This window comes from Zonotrichia albicollis, chromosome Z (genome assembly GCF_047830755.1).
Source record: "Zonotrichia albicollis isolate bZonAlb1 chromosome Z, bZonAlb1.hap1, whole genome shotgun sequence".
NCBI lineage: Eukaryota > Metazoa > Chordata > Aves > Passeriformes > Passerellidae > Zonotrichia > Zonotrichia albicollis.
The window spans coordinates 45618622-45632006 of NC_133860.1; the positions used below are offsets into that span (position 1 = coordinate 45618622).

Genomic DNA, 13385 nt, shown 5'->3' on the forward strand with positions numbered 1-13385 from the left:
TCAATGCTCAGCTGTACAGAGATAAACAACACTGGCAAGTAAATATACTGACATGACAAGTATATTGCCTAGGACTCACTGCAATTTCTGCTCAATGAGAAGATTGTGTCTTGCAAACTGTTGTTCTTGAACCACCAACATGTGCACAAAGATTACACAAAGATTAGAGTGTGATGGCAGTACGATGACGGATACAACCGCGCCTGCCTTTGATTACAGGATGTCTTGATAGACTACATGAAGATGGCTCTTCTCCATGACTTAATACTTCTGACCCATTCTTTACACTAAATCTAGTTAATTAATATAATAGTTGTATTCTTGCCACTTTTCCTGTTTGCTCTACTGGACTTCCTCTTACTAGACTACAGTGGACATAGAGACTATTAGTTTCAGTAATTTCAGAGAAACAGGCATGCTACACCTAGAAACAGAAAATAAATTTTAGAAATATTCTAAATGGACCAAAAAGATTATAAATTGATTGTTTTGTTTTTGTACTTAAAAGCATAAATTCGTAGAGGTTTAGTGAAAATTTTCAGATTTCTTTAGCGTAATTTTTTTTAATTAATTTGGAAGCCATTCTTCATTATCATCTTGCCCAAAATGTTCTCTCAAATACCTCACTTAAAATCTCCGTTTGAAACCTTATATGGCATGGATATGATTGCAAATTTCACTGCTTGGTGAGAAAGGTATGATGTCTGACTGAAGTAAATTTTCTAAATATATCAAGAAAGTATGGCTGCTGGACATTAGAAAGCCAAATACATTTTTCCAAATTCGCACCATTTGTGAAATGGTAAAGGAATAAAGCAACAAGTTGTTTCATTCAAACCGTGCTAAAGAATGCCATATTTGCTTGCTTATTCCAATAAAGGGGACGTATGTTCCAGATTTACACTCACATTACAAGGGTTTTCATATCATCCTCAGTATTTCTACATTTAATTACAATTCTCAGCAGGAAGGAAAGGTAAGTATGTGGGCACTGCTTCTGATACACAAACTTCTTGGAGCTATTCAGCAATGCTTGCTTGAGTTCAGTAATATTAAACACACTTTAAAAAACAATGATTCTTTGAGAAATTGATCTAGACACCTCTTATATTTTGGTGACACAGCAAGACTTGGTGTGCTTTAGGGTTTAGTTTTGGCTTAGTAATCTCAAAAAGTTTATCATAAGAAATACCTTATCCACTCATTTGAAAAGTTTATCATAAGAAATACGTCATCCACTCATCCACTGATGATATTACTTATCATCAGTGAATGATCTTCAAAGCTAAGGATGCCTCAAGGAGGCTTTATAATCAGGAGGTCATTGTAAGCACCCTTTCTGAACAGGGAGGGCAGTGAGTTTAGTGTATTACCAACACAGTGTTTTCTCCAGTATCACAGGATCCTTCATCATAATTCTTCTATTTTAAAGACCTTGGGTTTCTGGATTTACTCTTTTTCAGTGCTCTTTCATCATTCCTACCCTCTTTCTTCATCCCGTTGTCTGTCTTTACTCATCCGCTGATGTCTGTCTTCTTATCTTTAATTACACATGATATTCCCTTGAAAAATTACTTTCTTGACTCATAGTAATTTTTTTTCCTCATTCTCTCTCTTCCCATAAAGATGATGAGAAATCCTTGAGGAAGAACTGAAATTAATGGTATACCCCGATCCAATATACACAGAGAGCAGAAAGAGAATATTATGGAATTTACAAAAATATTCAGAAAGCAGAGAGCCTGAGTTAAGACTCTGGTGTGACAAAAGGGAAGGATAAAAAGCCTTTCTAGCATCACAACACAATCTCTACTAGATTCTTTAAATGCGGATGGAAAAGGACGGAAATCTGGAAAGATATCCACTCTATCCTGCAGGATGCTAGCCCTTTGAAAAAACAAAAGTAAAAGAAACAGACTTTTTCTCTTAACTCTACAAGCAAACATCTACATCATGCTAAAAAAAAAAAATTCAGCAGCACATACACTGATATAGACTCCAATCATTAATTTAAATTTCACCACATGTAAACATATGTTTTTTAATCAGCGGTTATTCCTAGAAATTATATATCCATTATAATTTATGCTGTGGACTCAAAACTGAGGTTGCGGTCAGACAACACTAAATAAGCACTTAGGTTGAGCTCATGGTCACCCAAAATACAGACTATATGTAAGGCAATTCAAGAATCTGTATTACAGAGATTATAGATGGTGCACTAGAGACCAAGCACAAACTGCTTACAGCCAGATTATTAACCCATGTGACTACCTGTGTGTTAGACTGACTTGCTGTGGCCCTAAGAAATTTTTCTTGCTAGAAAAACATGACTTCAGGAGTTGAATGCTCACTGACAGAATCTGTGAAAAGAAAAATTATTATGGGATTTATTCCTAATGTACTAATGGAAACAGGCATGTGGGTTTGGTTTTTAGTAGTAGAACAAACAACTGCCTTAAAAAATGCTCAACACTTCTCAGTTTCTTGTGGTAACATTATGGAAAGTCTTGAAAATTCCTCAAGTCAAAAAGATGTCACGTGATGCAAGAAGCTCTCAGGAAAAATTTGACATTTGCTCTGCAGCACCTTTCCTGCATGCATCCTTCATGCAAATACTTAAGTACTGACTGTGCCTCAGTTTTGCATTATGCAGGTTTACCATGTCACTTGTTGCAGTCTACAATAAAAGTTTATAAATGTAGAAAACACAATTTGTTTTTTCATCTAATCCTATCTGTTGGTATGTACCAAATTAAAGAACACCTTTCCTTTCTGTTTAGGTGGGAAGATGGAACAGTTATTTCATTCTCACAGACTAGTTCAAGAAGTACACCATTAAATGGGAGAAGCAAAGGCAGAATTACAACTTCACTCTATTTTCCTAAGTAATAGAGAGCCTTTCATTGTTAAGAAAGACAGAGCTCAGACTCACTGTGCATTTGTTGGGCTTCTCTCCTGAGTGGACTCTCATGTGAATCAGCAGTTTGTAACGGGCATTAAATGGCTTGAACCTTCGAGGGCACCCTGCCCAGAAGCACGTAAAGTCTTCTCCCTTCCTCTGGTCTACGTGGATCTTCTCTATGTGCCGCACAAGCTCCTCCTGATGGTCATACAGCTTCCCACAGTCAACCCAGCAACAGCCATGCTTGCCATTGAAATCCTCCAGCTCTCCATCTTCCTGCAGCGGGGCGCCTGGGGCTGGGGGCAGCGCCTGCAGCGCGGGGACGTGGCCGGGGAGGCCGTGTACGTGCCGGCGCTGGTGAGCGTGGTACGGCGGGGGTGGCCCCTGTGGAGGAGGCGGTGGCAGCACCACGGCTGAAAGAGGCATGTCAACAACAGGGCCCGAGAAGTCACCCAGCTGCTTGTTTTTCAGGACGTCTATTGCATGGCTGTCCATGGCCAGCACACCCTGCTGGATCACCATGTTATTTGTGGCAACCATCTGCAAGCTGGCTTGCTCCAGCTGCTGCATCCGCTGGTACTCACCTGTCCCGTTCTCAACATATCCCGGAAAGGTGACACCGCCATTCGCCATATGGAAGCCTTTCTGGGCAGTTGAAACAGAGCAGTTTTGTGATATACAGCTTCCTCTCACTCCCAAAAAATGTCCATAGACCTCAGGCTGTGGGGAGACGTTTGCTGGCGATGCCCTGGAGCTGTTGATGTAGGCGACCAGAGAAGTTGGGGACGTACGAATGATTGTATTGAACTCGATCCCAATGCCGTCAGACAGAGGAGATACAGAGCGTGCTCTCTTTTTGGAGCGGGCTGATTGACACCAGGCTGAGGACTGGCAAGGACTAGAGTAAGGGGAATTCTTATTTTCCATGCCATATAAGTAGGATGGTAATGAGTCACTGGATGTAGATGCTTCAGGCGAAAAATTTACGCAGTCCCCCAGCTCATTGCCATTTTGTAAACCTTGGTCAGGAGGAACAGAAGAAAGTGTCCTGTACCTATGTGACCACTCTTGTTCAACACTCAGAGGGGAATGACCTTCTGACAAGCTTAATGTTGTAGAGGCCAGAGTCTCACATGACAAGAGTGACCTGAAATAAAGGTACAATAAAGTAAGCAGTTAGACAATTCAGAAGTAGATCTTTTACCTTCACATGCATGCTTAAAATTAAGGAAAGGCTACATGTGAGAAAAGCTCTCCCTAATACTAGGTGCTCAAGTTTAGGACACTCAGTTAATGTACCAGTAGTTATACAAAGGCAATATACATGTAAAAAGGTCACTTAGGAAGCCAACTTCAAAACTTCAAGATTTTGAAAGAAAGTTACTTTAAAGATTATTGATCCACCACTGCAGAAATTATTGCATGTCTTTTCATCAGTTGTGGTGTAAATAGGTGTGGACTTCTGAAGCCAAAGCATTATGTTCCTGCCTCCTATGAAACCCAAAATGATTTAAGTCATCCATTATTTTTGCTTGAAAAAAACCAGAAAGAAAACTAATCCAAAGAGAATGGATATTCATCCTGTATTACAATGACTTTGTCAATTGTAATACATACAAATACTTCCCTACAGAAGTTTTATATATCAAGTTTACAAATACAGATAATATCTAACTTTATAAAACAAACAAAATAAATGAGTAATGTAGGAGAACTGGTTGAAGAGGTTTTCTAGATTTGATTTGAGGAGGTATCTGCCTCCAAGTCAGCAATCAAAATTTTTCACAAAAGTCTAATCTTGCTGTTATCAAGCATTTTTCAGAGAGATATTAGGGAGCTTCTTTATCCTGCAAGTATTCTTTGGATAGCTTGAAAACCCTCAATATATAGGCCCTTAAAAGTATTGTTTTCTACAGAAAGGGATAAAAAGAAAATAAAAGGGGCATCAAGGGCCCTGAGTCATAGCTGTAAATGCTGGCTGAAGGTTAACTGGATTTAATTCTTTGTTTCCAGTTCACACCCAGGCAGATTTGTATTTCCTACCAGCTAGTGGTGCTATCAGTATATAAATTTCTATTTTTAAGGAGCTCTTACAATAGAAAGAACTGGTTACATATCTAGATAAACCTGACAATCTCCCAGAAGCCTCTACATCTTATATTTTGAGAATGAATTATTTGGTTTATTATTTTAACGACACAGTTTTGAAGAAGCACAGAATTTCAATGACGGACCAAGGACACTGGAGGGGAAGCTTGGCACAGCCTGAGAGAGAGAGGAGGTAGTCTGCAGGTGCTGTATCTGTAAAATAGCTCACAAACAGGGAAAACGTAGCTTAAAAGAGCAGCAAGCCTTGGTGTGGGAGAGACGGTTAAACGCCCCTTTGTGCAAGAGAGCTGCTCTGCCGTGCATGGTTGATCTGCTGTGTCAGAATAAGAAACGTCCTGTTGTGATTTAGTGCCAGGGCACGGTGCTGTCATGGACCTTACGTGACTCCATCAGGGTTTGAACGGCACTCGCAAAACTGACTACAGACAGAAAGCACAATTAGCATGCTGACTACAATTTGCAATGGGAGAAGTGAGAAAAATGAGACTGCTCCATCAGGCCAGCCTTGTGTGCCATTTGGATCTCAAAGGATGACTGGGAAAAAGTTGATTTAGGCTGTTGTCAAGGGGCTTTGTTAAAGGACAGTCCATTATAGGGCGATTAAATCATGCTAGCATGTTGTGACCCCAAATACAGATCCACATTTTTCAACACAGCAAGACAAGCAAGGTTTGATTTCTCCATGCTACAATTCACACCTAGAAAATATGAGGAGGGGGTAGGGGTGTTCTGCCAGGTTTTCTTTAAATTTTTATTTTCTCTTTTATGAATAAAGAAAAAGAAATCGTGCATCAATAAAAAGCCTATTTTTGTACTGACAAGAGTTTTAAGCAGATGTATAGTACAACCAGTGTCATACAAAAAACTACTAATGCCTAACACAAAAGGGGCATATCCATCAGTGAATCTGAAGAAAAACTGTTTTTTAAAAGTCTCATAATAGGGAGAAAAAATAAAAATAAAAAGCTGGCCCAGAATTTCAAGTATACAATAAGAGCAAGCTATTCTGAAGAAGCTGCAGCACTTCAGCATCTAAATTCAAAAACTAATAAAAATTCCAGCTCCCCAAAAAGTGAAGATTTATTTAAAATTCAGCCACTACTGTAACTGAGTAGTTTTCTAATAGGAGGAAAATAAATACACCTAATATGAAAATGAGGGACCAGATCTATCAGGGTGCCAGAATCTCAGATGGTATTAATTGGTGCATCTGCTTATTGTAAACTAAATGCGCTTGAGTTTGGACCAGCTCTTTCATTACCATTTACAAGAGATTACTTTTCAATTACATTGTATTCTCCCTTTGTGTACAGAGGCCACAATGTATAATCCAGAATCCTGAACATAAACATGGAATAGGGAAAATTATGTTTTTCTCTCTTTTAAGGGTCTTCTATTTACTAGGCAAGAACCCTTTGCTCTTTCCTAGGTCGTTTTTTGTCTTTCATCAAAGCAAATGGCATGGATGTAACATGTGGACTATTTCTGCTTTCATCCTCCATAACACTTCCTGTACTGAGTACAAAAATCTAGTTTGTGACTATAAAACAGCCTTTATCTATTAAAAAAGTCCTATTATACACACCTGGTTTGATGCAACACCACTGAATACTCCAAAACAGAAAGTACAGAAACTCAAAAAATATGGGGAAGGTTTTACCCTCCATGGTCTGTACACCAGAATCTGACACTGTGTGTAGCAAAACTCTTATTTTGCCAACTGATTTCTTTCTTCCATCAGTAAAAATCAAGAAAATTCACTTCTGCTTTGGTAAATTCAACTAATAATCTGGTTTGGGTTGAGCTGCCAGAACACAGTTCACAGTGCCTGAGAGATAAAATCCAGAGAAAGCACTCTGCCTAGGAAGAACCAGTCAATTTCACTAAGGCAAAAGCAGTTCATAGTTTAAGAAATTTAATCAGAAAAACCCAAAAAAGCTCAAAACTGAACAACAAATAATCAACCTCCCCAAAAAACACAAAGAAAAAAACCCCACACTGTTTTGAGAATGTGAGTTAGAATCTGACTTTAAACTTGCTTTGCCCTATCAAACAAATTGAGGTAAAAATTGCTGAAATTGACATTCTTTGTATGATAAACTTATTTTAAAACACCTTCATTGATAAAGCATTAAAAGGTACTCTAGGGACATCACAGCCTTGATTCTTCCAGAGTTTCAACTTGAGTTTGCCCTTAGTAAATGTTTCTTTGAAATGAAATCAAAACTGTGTAACTCAGTACTGACATGATACATCCGACCACACATTGAGTATTTGGAGCCGCATAGGCACACCTAAAACTTAAGTACATAACAATTGTATGTATGTAATTATAATTTTCTAGTGTCAGTTTTATTTGATCTGAAAAGCATCTATTTGGATTTGTCATGTGTCATCGTCTTAGCATTGAATGGTTTTTGCTGACATGTCTACATAGGAAGCATAATTAATTTTGTATATTTTCCCAGGGGGCTCAGTCTGCACAACTAAAGTGACAGAAATGTTAAAAATTATCTTAAGAGTAAAGCGAGGTTTTATTCTATTTGCAAAGTACCAATTTTAATTATTTCAGGGAAGTCCCTTGGCTTGTAATAAAGCAACACAGTAAATGTAAACTGCTGTGAGAATAAAGACTCTTATGGTCTTTTGTAAATAAAAACTACATTTCAATAGGCAATTTCAAAACTCAATAGGCAATGGGGAATGTAGATTCCAAAATAATACACTAGAATATTTTCTCACTGCATTTTTAACATCCAGATATGTGCCGAATGTACTTATAGGGTAGCTCTCAAAAACCTGTTTTCCCCTAATTCATATTTGCTGACAAAACTCAAAGTCATAATCTCGAAACTTATTTAAGCATTTTAAATTAATTAATAAATGTTTATCTGTGGGGTAGTGATATAAAAAGGTAACATTTACAGGAAGTGGTCATTGTTTTCTTTACCTACATAACAGAACTAGGAAAACAAATTTTCAAGGACACTTGATCTGATTAATTATCAGATGGTAAACAAGCCATTTGAAAGCAAATGCATTTGATGAGGAGAGAGGAACATGTGCTGAGCATTTATGATTTTTTTGTCTGTCCTTGATGTTATTTGAAAGACACCAACATGGCACACTTAGCACTATGTAACACGTGGACTATTTCTGCTTTCATCCTCCATAACACTTCCTATACCAAGCACAAAAATCTAGCTTGCGACTATAAAACAGCTTTTATTTAATACAAAAGTCCTATCATACACAGATTTTGTGTGGCCAAATTTCACCCATTATTTGAATGATCCAAACATGAAGCATGATTATAGCTGATCTGAATTAAATTGCATGGAATTCAACTCCCCATGGCATAACAGAGAATTTTCTGATTTTAATAACCAGAAATGTTGCACTGTAATTAAGGAAAAATTAAAATCCCCTCCTTTTAAAGTACTAAATATAAAAAGGTAATTGAGGACCTTGTAGCTGATGGAGAAGCACTCATGCTGGAAGCATCCATAGACCTGTGTAAGCTAGGGCTGATCTGGCTGCATGCTGTTGAAAGCTGATTCGCTGAAGGTGAAAGAGGTCCCAGCTGTTGAACTGTCATGGGACTGCTGGTGACTATGGCATTGTTGCCACTGCCTTTTCCAATGAACTTGCCCTTGTGTCCATAACCAAAACCTCCTAAAATAAACAAAGCAGGTTAGTATTTATCTCTCATGAACCCACAATGAGGCACAGAACTCGCATTGTAGCATCCCATGACTCTGTCATCTAACTCCCTGGTTTTTATCACATCACTTTGCAAACTCCAGAAAGTAATGGGAATCTCCAGATGAGGACAAAACTAGGGACCCACACAAGAATTTTGCAAACTTCTCAAAACACAAATAGCAATATTCTACAGGGGGATTAATAGATTATGCACGTGTAAAACATGTGCTGAAGTACATAAACTAAAGACCAGGCATGACGGAAAAACATCAGAAAAAGCACCAGGTAAAAAGCCCTCAGCTGAAGGAAAGCTCTCTATGAAGAAGACAGGAAGGGAGAACCCAAGGAGGTTGCCAGAACAGCACCGTGCCGTGAGTTCTACCAAACCCTGCAGCTGCAATGCATTGCAAGCCCTTCCATCAATCCTACCACTACCCATGCATAAAGCAAGAAGACTCCGATACGCATGCGGACTGCAGTGTTGAGTAGTTTCACTCGCAGGAGAGAGTTACAGCTGGAAACCAGCATTCCTCAAGCTGGAACCAGAATTCCTCAGAGGTCTAGGTGGAGGAATCAGAGCTGAATCAAACTGAGAAGCATTCTGGACTTTCTTTACAGGCCACAGTCTGCTTTTAATCACTGCTGCCATGACTCAAACTGATAGCTATTACACAGTAGCACAAAAGGTAGCTGGCCACCAGGACATACCTTCAACATGCCCAGCATACTTTCTGTAGTGATTTAGATCACAGATGGTAGTTTACAAAATTGTCTCCATTAAAACAGATTGAGATCAGAAAGTTAAAATGCATGTCATAATATGGAAGTTTTGGGATATCTAGCAAATTCTCATCACAACTGAAAATTAATAATTAGATAATTCACATTTCTAGCTGCTTCTCTGTTTAGAATACTCCACAAAGCAGGATAGCAACATCAGGACAAACAGTGAAAAGTATTTCTATGTAAATAATTTTCCTAAATTAAATCTACTTTTGAAGTGGGCATACAACTCACACAACTTTTTCTCCAGGTTCTTCAGATGGGTTGCGGACTGCAGAGAGATGTACATACAGACATGAATGCTGCCCCAGTCAAAGGAAGAAAATCCAAATCCTTCAATTCCCTCCAGATCAAATAGTTTCAAGGACAAACATGTAAAGAGAATTCCTGATTCTGCACTCAGCCCCACTGTGGACACGACAACAAAGCATCCAAGCTCTTGTAGGATTACAGTCTGTTCCCACTACAGATGTTCAATTAAATTAAAAGAAAAAGAGAAGGTATTTCAATTTCTTTCCTGTGACGCAAGAAAGTACATATTTTGAATTCAATAAAGCTGAATCAATGTACTTCTCAGCAGTTGATTTTATAATGTTACAGAGAGTTAAACTGGAACCAGTAGCAAACATTAGGCAAAAAATGTAAATTAACTCTGATAATAACATGAATTCTACTCCTCTTAGCAAAAACCTGTATGGGGTGAAATAAATTTACAAGCTCCATTCACACTATAAAAAATACATAATACAACATAATATGCCTATATGTATGTGTTAGAAAAGTGCCTTTAGTATGTAGAATCAAAGATATTCTGCACCAAATTATATAAAAGTGTGCTATAACAATGGAGGAAACCCAGCTGGGTTTGACAATGAAATACAGTTGTAATGCTTGGAGAGTGTATATACATACATATATACATGCATATATATATATGTATGTGTGAGAGAGTGTGTGTGTGTGTGTGTGTGTGTGTGTGTGTGTGTATGCATGTATGGAACACTTAACAATACATCAACCTACTATTTAGCATTGAGAAAATGTACCAAATATATACTGATCCTTTCCTGGATGATGCTATTAACACCCTTTACTTAAAGGTCACTTTAAACAAATTTCAGTAGTAACAATAATAATATCTGCTTTATCATATCAGCAAATCAAGGACTGTCTATTTGTCAGATTTCCATTAGGGAAAGGCCATATGTCATCTCAAATAACAATCTGCAATGATACAGTGAAATTACTATTCACTCATTACTAAATCTGAGTTGCTTGAAGCTTACATGTTGGAAAAAAAAGCAAATCCCAGGAGAAAAACCAGAAAAGGGAGTAGTGCCAAACCAGTGCTGTAAAATACAGAAAGTTGCACCCTTAATGCATCCTGGTTTCCCTTTCAATTACAGGGTCTGCTATTATTATCTGTGTATAAACAGTACCTCAGGGATGCCAACAGCAAGCAAGAAAATTTGCTGTGTTATGGTAAGGATGATGAGAAAAAATGGCCTGGTTTCTAGCCATTGAAAGGAAAACATAAGAAATTAAGTACTTTGGGGAAATTTTATTACTGGAATGACAAACAAAAGTTATGCAAGACTCTAGTCCTCAGGAACATTTGTTTGGACTTTTCTCTTATTCAAAAACAGAAGCAAAAGATTTTCTTCTTTTTACCACTGACAAGCATTTGCTGTTATGACAAAAATTTACAATTCTTCCACTGAAAAAAGGCAGGGAAGATTATAATGGAAGAATAAATCATAAGTTCCCACCACTGAAAGAGACTGCAAAGTAAAAGGTTGCTTCTGTGAAAAGCAAAGTCATAACATTTCATCAGTTGCTTCATGTAGGCAAAAATGTGTCAAAAGACTATCATTAACAGCTTGTCCATGCCCCGCAGGTCACTAAGCAATATCAATTTGATCTGAATCAGGCAGCATTATGTTGAACTAAGTCTGAGCACAAGATTGGAAGCTTATGCCAACTTCAAGTCCACTACAAAAGTACAGACCACATCTAATGTAGGATAAAGTTAAACAGGCTAGTTCCAATAAGGACCTGGCCTGTCATGAGCCTGCTGCTGAAAGGCAAGCTGTCAGAACATGTGTTCAGAAGCTCTGGATAAATGTCAGAATACTACCTCCAGCATCAGCATACGGCATCACGTACCCAGAGTGCCAGAGGAGCCCTCAGTCCACGTTTCCTGTATCATTGTCCCGAAGCCTGGAAATGTCAGGATAGTGTAAGGACAACTAGAAATTCCTCAATGCCTTGAATCCACATCAGCTGAGATAAACAGGAAACTCTCAGGAGAATACCAGTAGGTTTAAATGACTGTAGATTCTAAGAAAACTATGTCAGCCAATATTTTAAATAAGCAAAAGAGGTAGTTTCTTTTCCTTTATACTAGGACATAGATCAGGAGACAGTCCAATAAAGCCAACAGGAACTAAGGAGGTGGAATCAGTCCTGCAGTAGCTCACTGTAAGAGTTACAGTTAACAAGAGCAGGTGCTTTATTCTAAATAAACATAATAACACATAAATCAAAACTGATCCTTATCAACATATACCAGTAGTTATAGTTATAGTTAACAAGTAGAAACAGTAAAAAAATTATGGAAATATTTTAATCCATTTACTTCCACATTCATTAAGCTGCCTATTTTCCCTGTTTATTCTCTATAGTTGGTTAACAGCTAAGCTTCACTCAACCTTGAAATGCAAAATTATTTCACTGCAATTTTCTGAAGAACATTCAAAGAATGCAGAAAAATACAACTACTTTAGATACAGAATTTTAGATGAGACTTTCTTAATTTATGTAATTCCCTTACTTTTTGGAGAAATAATCCAATATGAAATCAGTTTCACTTAAAAACCTTTTCTTTTATCAGATATTGACCGAAATCAACTAATTTCTTTGCCTATTTCTTTATGTAAAGAGTAGTCATTTGTTCATTCGTCCAAGTATCTCAGTTTAAAATAAAAAAAACTACTTCACCAAACCTTTGAAATTGTAAACTATGCTTTCCATATATAAATCATGGTCAACAAAAACATATAAAAGCAAAACTAGTTTTAATTGTCAGGTGTTCTGAAACACACTACATACATATCAAATACATAACACCAGATCAAATTCAAACATCTCTTTGATTAATAAATTCTATAGTTACTGAACTAATCATTATGAAATAAAGCTACTAAAGTAGCTTTCATCTGAAAACCTCTCTCATTACTGTTAGAGCAACAGCTAGAAATAAAAGAATTATAACAAGAGAACAAAAGTGAATTTCCCTAAGGGATTTTCTGTGTATACATACACAGAAAATGTATGCGTTGAGAGCTTTGGAAGTGGTTGGTTTTAATGTTTCCGTTGTATTGGGCTTCCAGCCTTGTTTCTGTGGACTGTCTATTCACCAAAATGGGGAGAAAAGGGTACAAGCAAAAAAAGCACGTTGTAAGACCATAAATACGGAAGAGGGCAGAGACTATAGGAATAAGGCAGATTGTGTGAATGTATTCTTCACATAGATTAAACTCACCACGGCTGTTTGAAAACACGTTTGGCCTTTTTTCAGAACACATTTAATCCTCTGGATTGCAGCCCTCAGTTACTACATACGCCTTTACCGTCTGTCACCATATCTGCACGGTCATTGACACCCTATTTGGAGGGGGGGAGCAGGGGGGGCTTCACAGTGGCTGGTAAATCAAAAACCTCAAATGTTTGCATAGAAGACTTGCTTCCCAATGGCAATATCTTATTCCCTCTCACCTTGAGCCTGCCAAAGTTTTCAGGCTTCCCTGCAGCAATTTCAGTTATATTATTAGTGACTGCTAGAGAGCTAGCATTTGTCCCTTTGCCCTTAAACCAAACGGCC

At 37.8% G+C, this 13385-nt stretch overlaps 1 protein-coding gene across 8 annotated transcripts in view; it reads right to left on the bottom strand.

Moving 5' to 3' along the window:
- Nucleotides 1-13385, bottom strand: part of GLIS3 (GLIS family zinc finger 3) — a 156095-nt gene that overhangs the window by 113238 nt on the left and 29472 nt on the right. For 7 of the 8 annotated variants that reach the window (XR_012578122.1, XR_012578121.1, XM_074532843.1 and 4 more), the window contains exons 2-3: nt 8482-8689; nt 2936-4052 (exon numbers count right to left, since the gene is read on the bottom strand). Coding sequence is in view for 6 of the 8 variants with exons in the window: in XM_074532843.1 (XP_074388944.1) it covers nt 2936-4052; nt 8482-8689 (1325 nt within the window). In the remaining 2 variants the exon portion in view is untranslated. The remainder of the gene's footprint in view (nt 1-2935; nt 4053-8481; nt 8690-13385) is intronic. The other variant, XM_074532847.1, reaches the window with a different exon arrangement.